Here is a 21,194-nt window from a genome sequence, read left to right as displayed (position 1 = left end):
CACACACTCACCCCTCTTCTCACACACACACTCACCCCCCTCTCTCACACACACACTCACCCCCTCTCTCACACACACTCACCCCCTCTCACACCACACACTCACCCCTCTCTCACACACACACTCACCCCTCTCTCACACACACACTCACCCTCTCTCTCACACACACTCACCCCTCTCTCACACCACACACTCACCCTCCCCCCCACACACCACTCCCCCCCACACCACCCTCTCACACACACACCTACCCTCTCTCACACACACACACTCCTCTCTCACACACACACTCACCCCCTCTCTCACACCACACACCCCCTCTCTCACACACACACTCACCCCCTCTCTCACACTCACCCCCCTTCTCACACACTCACCCCCTCTCTCACACACTCACCCCCCTCTCTCACACACACTCACCCCCTCTCTCACACACACTCATCCCCCTCTCTCACAAACACTCACCCCCCTCTCTCACACACACTCACCCCCTCTCACACACACTCACCCCCCTCTCTCACACACACTCACCCCCCTCTCTCACACGCAATCACCCCCCTCTCTCACACACACTCACCCCCCTCTCTCACACACACTCACCCCCCTCTCTCACACACACTCACCCCCTCTCTCACACACACTCACCCCCCTCTCACACACACTCACCCCCTCTCTCACACACACTCACCCCCCTCTCTCACACGCAATCACCCCCCTCTCACACACACACACACTCACTCCCCTCTCTCACACACACTTACTCCCCTCTCTCACACACACTCACCCCCCTCTCTCACACACACTCACCCCCCTCTCTCACACGCAATCACCCCCCTTCACACACACACACACTCGCCCCCCTCACACACACACTCACCCCTCCCCTTGCAGACACACTCACCCCCCTCACACACACACTCATCCCCTCTCTCACACACTCACTCCCCCTCTCTCACACTCACTCCCCTCTCTCACACACACTCACTCCCCTCTCTCACACACACTCACTCCCCTCTCACACACACACTCACTCCTCTTTCACACACACACTCACTCCCCTCTCACACACACTCACTCCCCTCTCTCACACACACTCACCCCCTCTCTCACACACACTCACCCCCCTCTCTCACACACACTCACTCCCCTCTCTCACACACTCACTCCCCTCTCTCACACACACTCACTCCCCTCTCACACACACTCACTCCCCTCTCACACACACTCACTCCCCTCTCACACACACTCACTCCCCCCTCTCACACACACTCACTCCCCTCTCACACACACACTCACTCCCCTCTCACACACACACTCACTCCCCTCTCACACACACACTCACTCCCCTCTCACACACACACTCACTCCCCTCTCACAGACACACTCACTCCCCTCTTTCACGCACACTCATTCCCCTCTCTCTCTCATACACACACACCCCTCTCACACACACACTGTCTGCTACTGTTCAACTAACATCAAACCCGCTATTAATTAAGCTGTTTGAAGGGCCTGTTGGCCCGAGAATGATATTCTGACTCCTACATTTTACACCATCAATGTCAGATCTCGGCCCTTTCATTTCCCCAGCCTCAGAATCACAGACCACTCGCAATAGGCAACTTGCTTCTTGAGAACTGGAGAGTGTCTTTGCTTATTCAATGTGTAAATCATTGCCAGCAAACCGAGAGGGTTGAACAGAGAGGCCTTGCTTCTGCATCTTGATTACTTCTTATCTCACATGATCTTCCATGATGTCAGTAAGTGGTAGAATACACACTTCATTTTAGCTGAGATTTTCTGGTCCTGGTGTGGCGATTCTGCTGTGGTGGACACAGTGATTCTGCGGTGGTGGACACGGTGATTCTGCGGTGGTGGACACGGTGATTCTGCTGTGGTGGACACGGTGGTTCTGCGGTGGTGGACATGGTGATTCTGCGGTGGTGGACACAGTGATTCTGCTGTGGTGGACACAGTGATTCTGCTGTGGTTGACACGGTGATTCTGCGGTGGTGGACACGGTGATTCTGCTGTGGTGGACACGGTGGTTCTGCGGTGGTGGACACGGTGATTCTGCTGTGGTTGACACGGTGATTCTGCGGTGGTGGACACAGTGATTCTGCGGTGGTGGACACGGTGATTCTGCGGTGGTGGACACGGTGATTCTGCGGTGGTGGACACGGTGGTTCTGCGGTGGTGGACACAGTGATTCTGCGGTGGTGGACACGGTGATTCTGCTGTGGTGGACACGGTGATTCTGCGGTGGTGGACACGGTGATTCTGCTGTGGTGGACACAGTGATTCTGCTGTGGTGGACACGGTGATTCTGCTGTGGTGGACACGGTGATTCTGTGGTGGTGGACACGGTGGTTCTGCGGTGGTGGACACGGTGGTTCTGCGGTGGTGGACACGGTGGTTCTGCGGTGGTGGACACGGTGATTCTGCGGTGGTGGACACGGTGGTTCTGCGGTGGTGGACACGGTGGTTCTGCGGTGGTGGACACGGTGATTTTGCGGTGGTGGACACAGTGGTTCTGCGGTGGTGGACACGGTGGTTCTGCGGTGGTGGACACGGTGGTTCTGCGGTGGTGGACACAGTGATTCTGTTGTGGTGGGCACGGTGTTTCTGTTGTGGTGGGTTTGGTGGATCAGCCAAAGGTCCATTGACTTTTGACGGGACTGGAAGATTCTCAACCTATCAGACAGCTTGATTACAGAGAGAGGGGATAAATTATTTCTAAAAACGGTACATTTTCAGCGACATTAAGCTTAACTGTCGATTCATGGAAGAGGGAAAATTAGAAACACTTACACCTGCTGCATTAAACTTCTCAGCCAGGTGCAAGGGCCTTTAAAATTCACCTTCAGTGATCAGTGGCTGCTGATCATCTATTGTGTTTTTTGGCTCTTTTCCCTTCCTGTGGTAGCTTCAGATGGATTACTCAGATGACAGACTGAGGAATACTTTTAGATTCTGATTGCTACAAAGAAAATTTCATTAAGTATTGCTTAACCTCAAGTAGAACTGCCAATCAATCATATCCAGTGGGGGCTTTGTTTGAATGTACCAGCATTTGAATTGAAAAACTCGGGCTAACCCTGTACTTGCCACTGTCAAAATGGGGCTAAAATTCTTCAAATCTGATTCCTCTGCCTGCAATGGAACCTGGCTGTCCTGCTTTAGCCTTGTCCCAAATCTTAACGCCAAGCTTTTATGCTAATGACTATAAAAGCAAAGTAAAAGTAAAGTTTATTTATTAGTAGACTTACATTAACACTGCAATGAAGTTACTGTGGAATTTCCCTGACTGCAGATGGAAAGAACGCGTGGGATGGGCTGTGTTTTATAAATGCTCCTCAATGGCACTCTTCACTATTGAAGTCGCTTACACTTCACTGGGCAGATTACCCAGATTATGCACTGGGCAGCATGATGGCACAGTGGTTAGCACTGCTGCCTCTCAGCACCAGGGATCCGGGTTCAATTCCTGGCTTGGGTCACTGTCTGTGTGGAGTCTGCACGTTCTCCCTTTCTCTGCGCGGGTTTCCTCCGGGTGCTCCAGTTTCCTCCCACAGTCTGAAAGACGTGTTGGTTAGGTGCATTGGCTATGCTAAATTCTCCCTCAGTGTACCCGAACAGGCGCCAGATTGTGGCGACTAGGGGATTTTCAGTGACTTCATTGCAGTGTTAATGTAAGCCTACTTGTGACACCAATAAACTACATTAGGATACTCAATGCAAATACATTTTCGACTGTCCAGTAAAGGAAGAACTTCTAAGCTTTCTGGCTTTCTGCCCCCTTTTGATGTCAGGTTGAAGGGAGTGGGTGCAAAATGCTGCCGTTGGATTATTACAAAGTTACAAAAATGAGCAGAGTCTTACGAGAACCAGATTTCATCCCTAAATTTCAGCTCTCACACGAATAGGCTTTTAAGAAGGGTGCACCCGGGGGATGCAGGGGCCTAGGAGGACACCTCAGAATGGAGCCGTCAAAATAAATTATTGTTGGAAGAGTGTTATGGATCTCGATTTGAGGGGCACTCCCTCTGCTTGGATTGTTGGCTTTGGGGGCATCCTTTGATGCTAAGGCCTGCAGCACGGTGGCACAGTGGTTAGCTCTGCTGCCTCCCAGCGCCAGGGACCCAGGTTTGATTCCCGGCTTGGGTCACTGTCTGTGCGGAGTCTGCATGTTCTCCCCGTGTCTGCGTGGGTTTCCTCCGGGTGCTCCGGCTTCCTCCCACAGTCCGAAAGACATGTTGGTTAGGTGAATTGGCCGTGCTAAATTCTCCCTCCATGTACCCGAACGGGTGCCGGAGTGTGGCGACTAGGGGATTTTCACAGTAACTTCATTGCAGTGTTAGTGTCAGCCTGCTTGCGACACTAATAAATAAATAAAGTTTAACTTTAAAGTTGAAATGAAGAGGCAGCAAAATCTGAATCTGGTGGGGGAATGACGCAGAGAGCAGCTGTTGAGTGGATTGAGCAGTGACGCATCACGGCGATGTTTGTTTGGCCTTGGTTTAAAATCCCAATTTTGTTTAAAAAAAGTAGTGTGCTGAATAATAGTGTCTGTACAGAATGTACTTCATTCTGATATGAACTCCCTATCAGGGAAAGCGCAGTTTTAGTTGCTCAGAATGCAATCTCCCTCCCCCCGCCCAATGTAAAGTAATACTTATATATTCTCTACAATCTTGGGTTAGAATCTGATTTAATTCTTTCGGATCAGAGATTTTGATGTTCAGCAAAGAACCTGTTCATTAATTGGGCATCACTGCAGACACAGCTTTAGCTGGCTCAGGAATTCTGCATTTCAAACACCGATGCTCCATACAGAAGAAAGAAACTTCAATCCACTTGGTGCTTGGCCAGCAAGCTAATTGCCAATTCCAGGAAAGTATCCACCACATATATTTACATCGACAGGACGGAGTGAATGCAGCGCTGTGCAGGCACAATGCAGGGTTGGAAACGGTCCAGTTGAAGTTGAGATCAGAAGTTGCGTCCTCGGGCCTTTGGGAAATAGCAGAGAAGCTTTCAGAGCTTCAGGGAATGAGCCTGTGGCGAGAGAGTACGATTATCAGGGTGACCACAACTTTTAACTGTGCGTTTAAGTTTCTTTCTTAGTCTTACAAGTAGGCTTACGTTAACACTGCAATGAAGTTACGGCGAAAATCTCCCTAGTTGCCACACTCCGGTGCCTGTTCGGGTACACTGAGGGAGAATTTAGCACGGCCAATGCACCCTAACCACAGCACATCTTTCTGGACTGGAAACCGGAGCACCCGGAGGAAACCCACGCAGACACGGGGAGAACGTGCAGACTCTGCACAAACAGTGACCCAAGCTGGGAATTGAACCCAAGTCCCTGGTGCTGTGAGGCAGCAGTGCTTGCATGAGTCCAACACTCTGAAAATTGCACAAGTTCAGAGTAACAGCAGGAGGCCCCAGTTTGTGCAATCTGAGTTTCTTCTAAAGGATATTTGCCCCATAATCATTAAATTGTCATTTGATCAAGGCATTGTGTTGCTACATCAGTGGGCCAATGGCAATAATCTACGATACTTGCCAAGTCCAGGGAATTAACTTTCCTGAACGTAGGGGAAGGGCAGTTGGCCCATTGATTTGGCTCCACAATCTCAACGAGACCTACATTGACATAGCATCTTTCTACCTCAGGGCAGTCAAAGCACCTTTGGGCTGTAATTTTCCATCCACGCCCCCCTCTCCCCACTTTGTGCTTTCTGGAGATGGAGGCAGCTCATAGAGGATGCCGATAGGATTGTCCGGCCCCGCTGATATCTACGGTGTTTTGCGTGGCTCCCCCTTCCTGTTGCTGTGGAACCTGCTGTGGGGAGTGCGGGGGGGGGGGGTGGGGGGGGGTGGGGGTGGGAGGGGGGTGGGGGGTGGGGGGGGGGGGGGGGGTGGGGGTGGGAGGGGGGTGGGGGGTGGGGGGGGGAGGGGGGTGGGGGGGGGTGGGGGTGGGAGGGGGGTGGGGGGTGGGGGGGGAGGGGGGTGGGGGGAGGTGGGGGGGGGAGGGCAGTGTCATCTTTGGCGAGACCGGAAGATCCCACCAGCGAGAAGGGCAAGAAAATCCCACCCCTTCTAGCCAATTAAGTACTTCTGAAATGGTGACAGTAATTGGGAGCTAATTACGGGCCGTAGTCGGGAGAGATCTTAAGCTTAGGTTTATTTATTAGTGTCACAAGTAAGTTTACATTAACACTGCAATGAAGTTACTATGAAAATCCCCAGTTCGCCACATTCCCGCAACTGTTTGGGTACACTGAGGGAGAATTTAGCATGGCCAATGCACCTAACCAGAACGTCTTTCGGACTCCTATACTGTTCAAACCCTTATCCTCTGCTTCTAATAGTGCCATGGGATTTTTCTGTCCACTCTGTTAACAATGACTACTCTACTTTTTCATCCCAGTTTCATAGAATCATAGAACCTGTACAATGCAAAAGAGACCCATCGAGTCTGCTCCAACTCTCTGACAGAACATCTTATCCAGGCCCCCTCCCCTGCCCTACACATCTAACTGACATATCTATTCTAAGGGGCAATTTAGCCTGCCAATCCACCTGACCTGCACATCTTTGGATTGTGGGAGGAAACCAGGGCACCCGGAGGAAACCCACGCAGACATGGGGAGAACGTACAATCTCCATACACACAGTTACCCGAGACCGAAATTGAACCCATGTCCCCGGTGTTGTGAGGCAGCAGTGCTAATCATTGTGCCACCGTGCCGCCCCTGTCCTCCTTTTATGCACAGTATCGCTTTCTATATCTATAGGGGCAGTTCCCTGGTGCAGAAGTGGATGCTTGATGCATTATTTAAACTCAGAGGAAGCCTATTCTGAGAAGCTGATCATGAGGTTGTCACTGAATGGGACAATAATTGCAATTCAGTACCACGGACAGCTACACACAGATGAATGAGGTGAACAGGGTAACATGGGTCAGAATCCTCCGGCTGTTCACGCTGCCAGCGAGAATGGAGAATTTGGCGCTCAGCCAAATCTTCATTCACTGCAGCGGGACCGGAGAATCCCAGCTGCTGGTGAGGTCGGAGAATCCGGCCCACAGTATCAGAGACAGCCAATCTCACCTATAGAGTGAGAAGGACCCTGGATTACTTGTACAGAGGAATAACGGTAGCCCCCTCCAGCTTATTCTACCTTTCTATCAAATACTGGCTGGTTTCTACTGATTTATTCAGTATTGATCCATATTTCTTGGTATCTTGAGCAATTCAATTGATTTAGTTTTCATATTCCCACTGCCCTGTGAGAAGAAATGCTTTTCTTTATTTCTGATGTGGAGATGCCGGCATTGGACTGGAGTAAACACAGTAAGGAGTCTAACAACACCAGGTTAAAGTCCAACAGGTTTATTTGGTAGCAAACGCCACTAGCTTTCGGAGCGCTGCTCCTTCGTCAGGCGTTTGCTACCAAATAAACCTGTTGGACTTTAGCCTGGTGTTGTTAGACTCCTTACTTTCTTTATTTCAACATGATAAGCATTGCCAGCTTCCATTGCCTCTCTGTCTGCACAAGAGGACAGGGAGGTTGTTGGGGATGGTGACAGCTCAATCTCACTCAGCCTGCAGGACAGACACAGGTTCCCGGCATCACCTAAACATCAGGGAGGCTGTGTGTGATTAATGTTCACACACTCATCTTGAGTATTATTAATGTTAAAAATCATGTATCGATTTGCATCACCCAAACCAGCCTCCCATCCATTGACTCTGTCTACACTTCCCACTGCCTCAGAGAAGCAGCCAGCATGATCAAGGATCCTGGACATTCTCTCTTCCGCCTTCTTCCATTGGGAAAAAGATACAGAAGTCTGAGGTCACGTACCAACTGACTCAAGAACAGCTTCTTCCATGCGGCCATCAGACGTTTGAATGGACCTCCCGTATATTAAGTTGATCTTTTTCTACACCGTCGCTATGACTGTAACACTACATTCTGCACCCTCTCCTTTCCTTCTCCATGAATGGCATGCTTTGTCTATATAGCATATCGGGAGCAGATTTAGGACTGGAGTTGAGGAGGAACTCCTTCACCCAAGGGGTTGTGAATCTGTGGAATTCCCTGCCCAGTGAAACAGTTGAGGCTACCTCGTTGAATGTTTTTAAGGGAAGGATAGATAAATTTTTGAACGGTAAAGGAATGAATAGTTATGGTGAGCAGGTGGGTGAGTGGATCTGAGTCCACAAAAAGATCAGCCATGTTCTTATTGAATGGCGGAGCAGGCTCGAGGGGCCAAATGGCCTACTCCTGCTCCTAGTTCTTATGTTCTTACGGTCTTATAGTGCGCAAGAAACAATACCTTTCACTGTACACTAATACATGTGACAATAAATCGAATCAAGTCAAATCACAGGAAATTAATGTGGACAAATAATATTGTGGGGAGATGCGCAAATTTTATTCAGTCTTTATAGAGTTCATTTGATTTCTAAACAGTGAGGTAAAAGGTGCAAAATAATTTAGACGGGATTCAAACATATTATGAAACCATTTATTAAGAGCTATCAGTTGAAATGTCACTTGGATTGGGGAATAGGGTCCTGTGCGCTGCCCTCAAACACCGGGAGGGAAGACATTATTAAACCATGCACTTTAGACTTTACCCATGACAGAGGGTCACATGGGAGGAACTCCATTGCAATCCCTTTATTAATTTTAAAAACTTCTAATTACCAATTCAAATTCGTTGGAACAATGGAAATAAATTAATAGAAAGGCAGATATCCTGGAGTGATATTTATAATAATATTCCTATTCGTGCGAACCTGGCTGTTTATTTTTAATTTCTTGTTTCAAAGAAAAAACTGATAGCAATCAATTGAAAATTCAATAATCTCTGCTCTGTATTATTTCCTTTCAATCATAGACGCCCTACAGTGCAGAAAGATGCCCATTGAGCCTGCAGCGACAACAATCGCACCCATCCCCTATCCCTGTAACCCCACGTATCTTCCCAGCTAATCCCCCTGACACTAAAGGTCAATTTCGCATGGCCAATCCACCTACCCTATACAACCTGCTGCCCATCAGACTTTTGAAAACACCTACCCTATATTAAGTTGGTCTTTCTCTACACCCTAGCTATGATTGTAATATTTTATTTTGCACCATCTCCTTTCCTTCTCCCCTATGTACTCTATGAGCGGTATGCTTTGTCTGTATACCGCGCAAGAAACAATACTTTTCACTGTGTCCCAATACATGTGACAATAACAAATCAAATCTTTGGACACTAAGGGGCAATTTAGCATGGCCAATCCACCTAACCTGCACATCTTTGAAGTGTGGAAGGAAACCGGAGCGCCCGAAGGAAACCCACGCAGACACGGGAAGAACGTGCAAACTCCACACAGATAGTCACCCAAGGCCGGAATTGGACCCAGGTCCCTGGCGCTGTGAGGCAGCAGTGCTAACCACTGTGCCATGCAAATGTGCTTTGCATGTTTTGGTTCTTCTCAAGCTTTTGTTTTCAAAAGGCCTCACACTTTTTCTCAGTACATCTTCTACCTCATTGTTTTCTTTTCTTGTCCCCATCATCAATGCATTTAATCCTTGTGAGGTGAACTTTTCTGCCAGTCAATCTCAAGCGTCTTTTACCCTATCATAGACCTTCATTTTGACCTTGTCCCATCCACCTTGTTCAAAACCTGTTAGCTCCCTAACTTTTCTTGGCTCTCATAGAAAATTATCAACTTGGAAAGTTAACTCCACGGACGCTGCCCGACCAATTCAGTCTTAATTCAGATTTCCAACATCCAGCACATTTTGCTCTTGCATTAGGTCCAAAGATAATATTTTCCTTTCTGACAACTGCAGTCAAAACAATTATTAGGATTGAAACGCTTGAAGAAGGAGTTGGCCTGAATTCTCGGCTGTTGGAAGCACAGCAGGGCTGGGCTACTGGAGCTAGGGGTTGGAAGCCCTCCCAGGGACACTCACTGTTCTTGGCTTTGTTCCTGAATAGTAATCGTCTTGTAAATGTTAAAGGGAAGCAAGCAGGCTACTCTCAAAATCAGTTGGTGGTTGATTGGCTGCAAGTTTACACTTGGAGGAGGAATCCAGAAATCGGAAATTGCTGCAAACTCATTTTAGCTTGGGGCACGAGTCACAGCGGAAATGGAAATTGAGCAGAGAGACACACACACAAGTGTCATTGCCTAATAGACCATGAGTAAAAGGCACACATCAGTGCTTCAAGGGTGCAGTTCATGAGTGGGGCTACGCATCAATACCATCATAACTGCAATGTGATTCACAGGGAACAGTTACGCTGCCATACATTAGCCAAGTTGGTCACTCTTTATATTTTATTCTAGACAGTGGGACTTTAATTTTACCAGTCCCCGAGTAGCAAGAGGCGGGAGATAGTGTGGGGGGGTGGGGAGGGGGGGGGGGGGGGAAAGAAAATAGCTGGGAGCAACGTCGGGAAGGATTCCCGATGCTATCCGCCACTGGGGATAGCAACAGGCAAGAGACAGTTTCCATGGAGGTGGGTGCAATATTTGTATAATTAAAGCCCCTATTATGGGCCAAAGTGCTTGAAAAAGATGTGAGAGATTGTTTCCCCCTTGTTGGGAGAGTCGAGCACCAGAGGGTGTAATAATCTCAGAGTAAGGGGATGCCCATTTAAAACAGGGCTAAGGAGGAATTTCTTCTCTCAGAGGGTAGTGAATCTGTGGAATTCGTCACCGCAGAGGGCTGTAGAGGCTGGGTCATTAACTGTGTTCAAGGTGGAGGCAGACACATTTTTAATCAGTAAGGGAATCAAGGGTTATGGGGATAAGGTGGGAAAGTGGAGTTGAGGATTATCAGAGCAGTCATGATCTCATTGAATGGCGGAGCAGACTCGCTGGGTTGAATGGTCTACTTCTGCCTCTATGTCTTATGATCTTATGGAAAGGACCCATTGATCACACTGGAGGGAGTTTCCTTTCCAATTGGGGTTGGTGGGGGCAGGGGGTGGGGAGGGGGGGAGGTGGGTGGGTGGTGGGGGGCACTGCGCTGGGTTGGGCGCCCTCAGCCACCCAGAAATTTAAGTGATACTCAACTCTCTGAGATCTCCTGCCTCCCTCAGCACCTGGTGACACTGCTGAGGGAGATCTCAGAGATGTTGGCCCTCTGATTGGGCCAGTAGGATCAGGAGCCCATCTGCCACTGTTAATTGAGTGGCACCAATAAAGAGGCTCTCTCGCCCAGCTGGTTGCAGAGTTTAAAATTCAGCCTTGAATATCAGTATGATGCTTGATTGCAATGAACCCAATTATCTCCTTACTCGATTCTACATAGATACACTCCCAAAAGTGCTCATTCACTAAATAGTGAGGAAGTATATGTACTCTTGCTGATATTCCTTTCCCTTGCCCTTCGGTTCTGCACTAACTCTCCGAAAAAGCATCCCACCCAGGCCCTCCCCTCTACCCTATCTCTGCGAGCCCATGCATTTACCATGGCTAATCCACCCAACCTTCACATCTTTGGACACTAAAGGGCATGGCCTGCACATCTTTGGGACTGGGGGAGGAAACCGGAGCACCCAGAAGGAACCCATGCAGACATGGGGAGAACCTCCATGCAGACATGGGGAGAACCTCCACACAGACAGTGACCCAAGGCCAGAATCGAACCCTAGTTCCTGGCGCTGTGAGGCAGCAGTGCTAACCCCTGTGCCACTGTGTCGCCCGCAATTAGTCAACAACATACAGATTGGTGCTGGTACCCAGTGAATATAGCAAACTGAATATCAGTCAGATCTGGGCTTGGATTCAGAATCATGTCTGCTGGAGCTGAGTGATTTTCCTTTACATTTGTTGTTTAGACCTCGGTAATGTTCAGTTGTTGGCTGCTCCCAATACTTTTAGAGCACTATTCTTTCAGGCATGTCTTTCTCTTCGCTTACAGTTGCACACTTTCAAGTTTCCCTCACTCATTTATCTGATTTTTCTTTAAGCCACCGTTGCTCTTTGAGTGGAGAGGACTTGAACAGGCAATGGTCTGAGCCAAACCCGGACCTTCATCCAACTATTTATCATACAAAGGGGCTCCTTAGCTACCTGAGGAGCATCGGCAAGACCCCGCTGGTGAGTACAAGTAACTTCAAACAGGTGGGGAACGTGACAGACCAGGGGGCTGCGAAACCCAGAATATACCCAGATGGCCTGATAGTATTATCGCTAGACTATTAATCCAGAAATGTAGCTAATGTTGTGGGGACCTGGGTTCAAATCATAGAATCCCTACAGTGCAGAAGGAGGCCATTCGGCCCATCGAGTCTGCACCGCCCACAATTCCACCCAGGCCCTATCCCCATAACCCCATGCATTTACCCTAGCTAGTCCCCCTGACACTAAGGGGCAATATAGCACGGCCAATCCACCCAACCCGCTCATCTTTGGACTGTGGGAGGAAACCGGAGCACCCGGAGGAAACCCACGCAGACCACGAGGAGAATGTGCAAACTCCACACAGACAGTGACCCAAACCGGGAATCGAACCCGGGTCCCTGGTGCTGTTTGGCTGCAGTGCTAACCACTGTGCCACCGTGCTGCCCCGCCACGGCAGGTGTAGAATTTGAATTCAATAAAAATCTGTAATTAAGAATCTACTGATGACCATGAAACCATTGTCGATTGTCGGAAAAACCCATCTGGTTCACTAATGTCCTTTAAGGAAAGAAATCTGCCGTCCTTACCTGGTCTGGCCTGCATGTGACTCCAGAGCCACAGCAAATTGGTTGACTCTCAACTGCCATCTGAAATGGGCAAGCATTCCATTTAATTTCAAGGTCAACTGGGGATGGGCAATAAATGCTGGTTTTGCCAGCGATGCCCATTTCTCATGAATGAATAAAATCAAACTTGTAGGGACCAACCAGCGCTCCATCTGTGAAACATGGGATTGCCCCTTCCGCTGTTCTGTTACTTCCTAATCATAGCTAGCCCTAAAAGGCAAAGGCTCCACTTGTACAGCTCGACAAATCTCTTCAACAAATGACGCAAGATATTATCAAATGTAAAGAAAAGGCTCAAAGAAGTGAAAGTTAATCTGGAAAATTAGTAAACTGGGAGAACTAGTAAAGTCCATGAGGTGCCAAAAAGTAACGAAAGTGAAGTTTATTTATTAGTCACCAGTAAACCTTACATTAACACTTCAATGAAGTTATTGTGAAATTCCCCGAGTCACCACACCCCAGCACCTGTTCGGGTCACTGCACCTAGCCAGCGCATCTTTCAGACTTTGGGAGGAAACTGGAGCACCCGGAGGAAATCCACATAGACACAGGGAGAATGTGCAAACTCCACACAGACAGTGACCCAAGTTGGGAATCAAGCCCGGGTGTTGTAAGCAGCAGTGCTAACCACTGTGCCACCGTGCCGCCCCCCAGAACTATGAGAAAAAAAGACTTGCAACTTAAATGTCAAAGCTAACGGCAAAAGTTTCTGGGAATGTATTAATAGAATAGATGTAATAATGTGGGTCCTTTAAAATCCAGCAGGCAAAACAACAGGTAATATGGTGGATTTGTTAATTGAGAATATTGTATTAGTTTTCATAATGGAGGAAGAGGGCAAAATACTAGCAGGATAAAAGTGAAGAAGTCCAAGGGAAGGAAATTTGTGGATGTATTGTAAGTAACAGGACATAAAGAATTTTGGTGGAATAGATACAGAGAAACAATATCCTTAGGTGTTAGAGGAATCCAGAACAAGGATTACAGTTAGAACTACACAATTTAGGGGTCAACAAAGGAAGCTCCTTATCATGAACTTTGCACCCCAAAGGGCTTTGGATGCTAGTGGACATTTTCACGATTGAGATTAATAGATTTTCATTATTTAGGGGAGGTGTGGATCAATGGTGGGCAAATAAAGTTGAGGAAGAGATCAGCCATGATCAAACTGGGCTGAATGGCCAACTCTTGCTCCAACGTTCCTGTTTCTGGGCTCTCTACAAATTTTGAGAGCCAAGAATAATTATTTTGTTCAAATGGCTTGTTCAGCCTTTTAAGACATGTGGATGTGCCAGACATGCTGTTACCATTCAGGGAGCTCCCCAGAAAAAACTGGACTGAGCCCAGACTGGGATCACACCACGGATATAATTTGGCAACTCGAGTTGACCAAACACAAAGTCCATTATACAACAATCTGAATTTGAAAATAAACCAGGATTGCTGTAGTGTTTCATATGCTTGATTCTTGTTCTTTGTTTGAGACTCTCTGACTGGTGCTGTATAATCATTAATCCGTGTTGTTGCTTTACACTGTTGGTTGGTGGTTATTACTCTGTTACTGTTTTGTATATCTCTATGGCCTATTCTGTCCGCTGCAAAGTGCAATCCTGCTTCTTCTGAGCGCTGGTGCGTCCAAGCTTTCATGAACTAATTCATTTTCTTTGCGCCAGGTTTATTGCGACTACCATGGGCATTCAAGAAAGAAGAATGTCTTTATGTATGGATGCAGCCTTAAGGAGACACTGTGGCAGGCAAGGTCCAGCATTGACACAGCAACATTGAAAGAGGATATTGGATATCGGGTGAGAACCACCTTTATGTTTTCCTATATGGTGGATCATTGTCATATTACAGCCCTGCAGTTAAATGCTTTCCATTCATATCTTGTGTAAAAATCCAAAAATAATTATGCCTCTCATTATTAAACTACCTGAAGCCTCCTTTGATGTGATTTGATTTATTATTGTCACATGTATTGGGATACAGTAAAAAGCTATTGTTTCTTGCGCGCTATACAGACAAATCATACTGTTCATAGACAAGGAAAGGAGAGGATGCAGAAGGAGTGTTACAGTCATAGCTAGGGTGTAGAGAAAGATCAGCTTAATACAAGGTAGGTCCATTCAAAGGTCTGATGGCAGCAGGGAAGAAGCTGTTCTTGAGTCGGTTGGTACGTGACCTCAGATTTCTGTATCTTTTTCCCGATGGAAGAAGGTGGAAGAGAGAATGTCTGGGGTGCATGGGGTCCTTACTTATGCTGGCTGCTTTTCCGAGGCAGGGGGAAGTGTAGACATTGTCAATGGATTGGAGGCTGGTTTGAGTGACGGACTGGGCTTCATTCTTGACCCTTTGTAGCTGGAACCCTGCAGGGGAGATCTCAGGATACTGGTGGTGGAAGGAACAGTTACAGTTAGAGGGAGTACATAGGGGAGAAGGAAAGGAGACGTTGCAGAATATAGTGTTACAGTCACAGCTAGGATGTAGAGAAAGATCAGTTTAATATATGATAGGTCCATTCAAAAGTCTGATGGCAGTGGGGCAGAAGCTGTTCTTGAGTCGATTGGTATGTAGCCACACAGTCATAAGTGTATAAGGAGTATAGTAATGGGCTGAGGACACAGCCTTGCGGGGCACCGATGTTGAGGATAATTGTGTTGTTATCTATCCTTACTGATTGCAGTCTGTGGATTAGGAAGTCTAGGATCCAGTCGCAGCCGGAGGAGCCAAGCCCTGTGCCATGGAGTTTGGAGATAAGTTTTGTTAGGATAGTAGACAGAATACATTCCCTTATTATTTCAAGCCCTTGCTTCTTCACGTTCTTTAAGTTTTTGGGGTCACTCAGCCTTGAAAATGTCTCGGAAGATGAAATTGCAAGTCATCAAACAGATGTGGGTAGCGGTGTTTTTATTCATTGTCCATTGATGAAATGTGGGCATCACTGTCAAGGCCAGCATTTATTGCTTATTGCTAATTGTCCTTGAGAAGGTGATGATGAACCACCCTCTTGAATCGCTGCAGTCCATATGGTGAAGACGCACCTATTGTTCTCAGGAGGCCAAAGTGGATCATCCAGTCGGCATTTCTGGCTGAAGGTGATTGCAAATGCTTCAGCTTTGCCTTCTGCACTTGTGTGCTGGGCTTCACCATCATTGAGAATGGGGATGTTCACAGAGTCTTCTCCTCCCATTAGTCATTGAACTGCCCATCACCACTCACCACAGGGTGTGACAGGACTGCAGAACTTTGATCTGATCCAATTGTTGCAGCAGCACTTAGCTCCACCTATCACATGCTGCTACAGCTGCTCAACATGTATGTAATGCTGTGACATTGACTCAGCAGGTTGACACCTTGTTTCAGATGCACCCAGTGCTATTCCAGGCATGTTTCTCTGCACTCTTCGTTGAACCAGTGTGATCCACTATCCAGATGATAATGATTGAAAGAAGGATATGATGGGGCATGATGCTGCAAATTTGGCGGAATATCATCTTCTGCTGTTCATGGTCCACGGTGCCTCATGCATGCCAAGTTTTGAGCTGTGTAATCTATTCTGATGTGGAGATGCTGGCGTTGGACTGGGGTGGGCACAGTAAGAAGTCTCACAACACCAGGTTAAAGTCCAACAGGTTTATTTGGTATCACGAGCTTTCGGAGCACTGCTCCTTCATCAGGTGAGTGAGTGTCCACTAGATGGTGCAGGTAGCCCTGGAGATAAGACACACTTCACTCTACCCAGAATTCTTAATAGATATTATATGACTCACCTGATGAAGGAGCAATGCTCCGGAAAGCTCATGATACCCAATAAACCTGTTGGACTTTAATCTGGTGTTGTGAGAATTCTTACTGTAATCTATTCTGAATCTATTCCTTATAACAAAATGGTAAAGTAGTGTTGTCAGGGATGAAGGCACTCCCACCAATACTGTCATGGGAAAATGCATCTGCAGCAGATAGATTGCTGAGGATAAAGTGAAGTAGGTTTTTCCATTTTTAAGTTGATCTTTCTCTACACCATAGTTATGACTGTAACATTACATCCTACACCCTCTCCTTTCTTTCTCTATGAACGGTATGCTTTGTCTGTATAGCGCGCAAGAAACAATACTTTTCGTTGTATATTAATTAATACATGTGACAATAATAAATCAAATCAAATCAAATTTGGACAAATGTGTTCTTATTTTGTGCCTGGGTTCCCAATAGCCAAGTGCATCCTGCAAATGGCTTTAACAGCATAGTTGATGGAAAGTTTGAAATAATTCTTCCTTAACTAGGGATCAAATCCAGGCAACCAAGGGTCAGAGTAAATGAGTGGGACCAGTGCTTACTGATTCTTGTTTAAAGTGGAAATTGATGGAAAAATCAACATTTTCACTGCTAAGTGCGTGCCCCATCTCACCATTCATTTAATGAGCACATGACCCTTCGCACTATTTTATTGACTAACATGTTCCCTCTCATCATTCCATTGATGAGCTCTCACTCTGACCACTTCATTGACTGCTCTGCTTCTCACTGTTGACAATGAGTGCTGTCCTGTTGACAAAAATTAAGCCATCAGTGTCCCACTGAACTAACATCGTCCAATTGTACCGTTCTATTGACTGACATTGGTCTATTCCACTATCCCATTGATTTTAGTGTCCTCTCTTCTGTTCCATTGACGAGTGTTGCCCTCCCTCACCTTGAATGCCAAAGATAGAAATCATGACAGGGAAACCTGTATGTTTAAAAGACACACTAACAAAATGTTGCGAATGCAGTTTTTATCAGATGGCATTGCGCCATACATTTATCAGAAACATGAACTGCAGAAATCCTCTCCCAGAAGTCATTAAAGCATCATCACTCACCCTGCGCAGTGATCAGAATGCAAAGTTGTGAAGCTATCTGATGCTGTGGAATTAAGTGAATTAAATTTCTTCTAAACTTTTTTCTCTGCAGACCATCCCCAAAGTCCTGGACAAGATTTCCCCAGCGTTCGCCATCAACCATTGCTGTTTCTTGGTACAGAAGTCAAGGGAAGCAACAGCGAGGGTGGTGGTGTGGCGAGAGATTGGGGTTCTCCGAAGCTACACCATGGAGAGCACTTACTGTGGCTGTGATCAGGGCAAATACAAGGTGAGTGAAAGCATTCGAGGTTCCTTATTCCAGTCATCCCAAATGAGAGTTGGAGCCTTCTCAGCAAAGCAAATGAGTCTGTTTTTCAGGTAGAGCTAATTCCAAACTGGGAGGTGTAGAATCAGAAGAGACAGCCAAGATTACCAAATGAATTGGACAATATGTACAATTGGGCAGGAGAATGCAAGATCATATTTGACGCGGATAAGTGGAAAGTGTTACAATCTGGTTAGGGACCAGTAACTTTTTATTTGAAGCAGACAAAGTTTGAAATTCAGGTACTTAGTAAAAGAATAAAGGTTTCATGGTATTTAAACAAACAAAATAATCTTTACTACAGTCAGAAAAGTAAAACCATTCATAATATCTATTTTATACACTAACGTTCAGAATTAACACGAGGTACATGTGAATTAACAGGGGCATTTTGGTTGAACACAGTACACTGCACATAAAATGGTAGAGGTGACCAAGAAAGATCCCATGGATTTACTCAACAACGCACCCAGATGTCAGTGTCCACTGTGAATTACCCAATCACCTTAAAACTCTTAGCTCTCTTTATGAGGAGTTTCAAGCCTATACTTTCAAACAGCTAGACTCTGACTTCTCTCCAAAGGTTCCTCTGACTCAGACTGCCTCAAGTTTAAGTGTCACAAGTAGGCTTACATTAACTTTGTAATGAAGTTACTGTGAAAATTCCCAAGACAGTGACCCAAGGCTGGAATTGAACTCGTGTCCTTGGCGCTGAGGCAGCGGTGCCAACCACTGTGCCACACCTTGAGAAACTGGATCTGTAGAATTTTGGTAAGACCCCTTCCTTGCAATCGCGCTCTGAGAGACACAGAGACTTCAACGAGCATCATTATCCATCTGTTAGCCAAAGTCTTTTCAACAGGAGACGCCGGTGAAGTGGTAATGTCACTGAGCCAGTAATTCAGAAACCCTGATTAAAGCTCTAGGGACATGGGTTCAAATCTCGCCATGGCAGCTGGTGGAGTTTGAAATCAGTTAGCAGATAATTGACAAATTGAAAAACATGTCTCAGTAATGGCCACCATGAAACTGTCATCAATTGCCATTACAAACCTACCTCTTACAGTCATGCCTCTTAGCCAAGGAAACCTGCCATTCTTACTTGGTCTGGCCTACATGTGACTCCAGACCTTTAGCAATGTGTTTGATTCTTAATTGCCCTCTGAAATGGCCCAGCAAGCCACTCAGTTCAACGACAATTAGGGACGAATAACAAATACTGGCCTTGCCAGCGATGTCCACATCCCATGAAAGAATTTTTAAAAACAGTTCACATTCAGAGTCGCAGTCTGGGAGACAGTCAGTCTCCTTAACTTTCTTTTAATTTGTTTACAGGATCTCTGGCGAGGCCAGCCTTTATTGTCCATTCCTAATTATCCTTAAGGCGGTGGTAAGTGCCTTTTTGAATTGCTGCAGTCCCTGAGGTGTAGGTATACCCACAGTGCCATTAGGGAGGGGGTTTACAAGGTTTTAACTCTGTGGTGAACCATCGTTGGTTCCCACTGTGGGATTGTTCTAATGTTGTTGTTGGGCTAGGGTGGGATTGATACACCTGTGGTTGTTACTGTTGTGGCACATCCCAGTCGGGCTCCGCCTCCTGGGAGAGGTATAAGACCCCCTGCTCGGGCGGGACCTCTTCAGTCTGGGATAGTGTGTTAAAGTTCTGATAGTTCCATTGTTAGTTAATAAAAGCCTTCTTTTACCGAAGCTTTGTGCCTCGTGTCCAATTGATGCGCATCAAACTCAGAGACAGTGAAGGAATGGCGATATATTCCCAAGTCAGGATCGTGAGTGGCTTGGAGGGGACCCTCCAGGTGGTGGTTTCCCAGGTATCTACTGCCCTTGTCCTTCGAGATGGGAGTGGTCGTGGGTTTAGAAGGTGCTGCCTAAAGAGCCTTGGTGAATGGTAACTCAATTCTTAAGTGATTTAAGAAGAGCTCGTGCAATGAAACAGGCAGAACCTCCTCAGTATCTGCACCCCCGGTTAGCTAGGCAGAATTTCCTTGTTCCGAGAACATCCAGCTCCTCTATCCAGAATAAAATCATTCTTCTAGACCAAAGTGTCCTTGTCAGGATCTTACTGTTTGTACCACTAATTATTCTGAAAAAAAGTTCCAGTTTTATCGGAGATGCATAAATAAAATATTTATTTTGTTGAGCATTGACAATGAGATATAATGTTCAAGAAATCATTCTTCGTATCAAAGTGAGAGGCAGAACAGACACTGCTATCAATAGCTCTTTACACTTTATTTTTGATGGGAACATAGGCCATTAATAATGAATGCGAGTCAGTGCAAAGCAAATTGTGCCATCGCTTCAGCCCCAAGGGTACACTGTGGTTGATAATGAATTGTTTCACTTTTAAAGGGATATTCCCGTCTGCACCTTAATCCCCATTAGAGTTCCATAAACAACGGATGGGCTCCTGACATTATTCTATTTATGATGTGGAGATGCCGGCGTTGGACTGGGGTAAACACAGTAAGAAGTCCAACAGCACAGTAAGAAGTCTAACAACACCAGGTTAAAGTCCAACCTTGGACTTTAACCTGGTGTTGTTAGACTTCTTACATTATTCTATTCAGTCAGAGGCCATGGGGTAGAAATTTCTCTCAGGCAGTTGTCAGGGGCAGAATCAGGCCCATCCCAACTGCACCTGCCCTGAACAGGAGTCCCGGAGAAAGCCTAAAATTGGGTCTTGGCCCTGGTTGACGTTATTTGGATGACCCACTGTGATTTTCTGTGCCTGCGTGGGTAATCTGAAGCACGTGAACTTCGGGCTAGCTGGGAGCCGAGGGGGAATCCTTGGAGTGGGTGTGGGGTGGGTGGGTGGCAATGAAGGAGGTTGGGATATCGGTATTGGGCGACCTCACTGCCTCCTCCTGGCTACCCAAGATTTAACAAAGAAACGAACTGTCGAATCTGTAGTGGGATAGGCATGGCTTCTGACCTGCACATTGTAGGGGGCGGCAAGGTGGCACAGCGGTTAGCACTGCTGCCTCACAGCGCCAGGGTCCCAGGTTCAATTCCAGCTTTAGGTCACTGTCTATGTGGAGTTTGCACATTCTCCCCGTGTCTGCGTGGGTTTTCTCCGGGTGCTCCGATTTCCTCCCACAGTCCAAAGATGTGCGGGTTAGGTTGATTTGGCCCTGCTAAATTGACCCTAGCGTCAGGGGGATTAGCAGAGTAAATGTGTGGGCTTATGGGAATAGGGCTTGGGTGAGATTGTGATTGGTACAGACTAGAT

The 21,194-nt window shown here is 46.9% G+C and overlaps 1 protein-coding gene across 3 annotated transcripts in view; it reads left to right on the top strand.

Moving 5' to 3' along the window:
* agbl1 (AGBL carboxypeptidase 1) overlaps positions 1-21,194 on the top strand; it is a 253,692-nt gene that overhangs the window by 159,383 nt on the left and 73,115 nt on the right. For all 3 annotated transcript variants that reach the window (XM_078241332.1, XM_078241330.1, XM_078241331.1), the window contains 3 exons: positions 11,999-12,128; positions 14,452-14,583; positions 17,732-17,908. In XM_078241332.1, coding sequence (XP_078097458.1) covers positions 11,999-12,128; positions 14,452-14,583; positions 17,732-17,908 — 439 coding nt within the window. The remainder of the gene's footprint in view (positions 1-11,998; positions 12,129-14,451; positions 14,584-17,731; positions 17,909-21,194) is intronic.

Source organism: Mustelus asterias, chromosome 24 (genome assembly GCF_964213995.1).
Source record: "Mustelus asterias chromosome 24, sMusAst1.hap1.1, whole genome shotgun sequence".
Classification (NCBI taxonomy): domain Eukaryota; kingdom Metazoa; phylum Chordata; class Chondrichthyes; order Carcharhiniformes; family Triakidae; genus Mustelus; species Mustelus asterias.
This window is presented reverse-complemented; position numbering and strand designations above follow the sequence as displayed.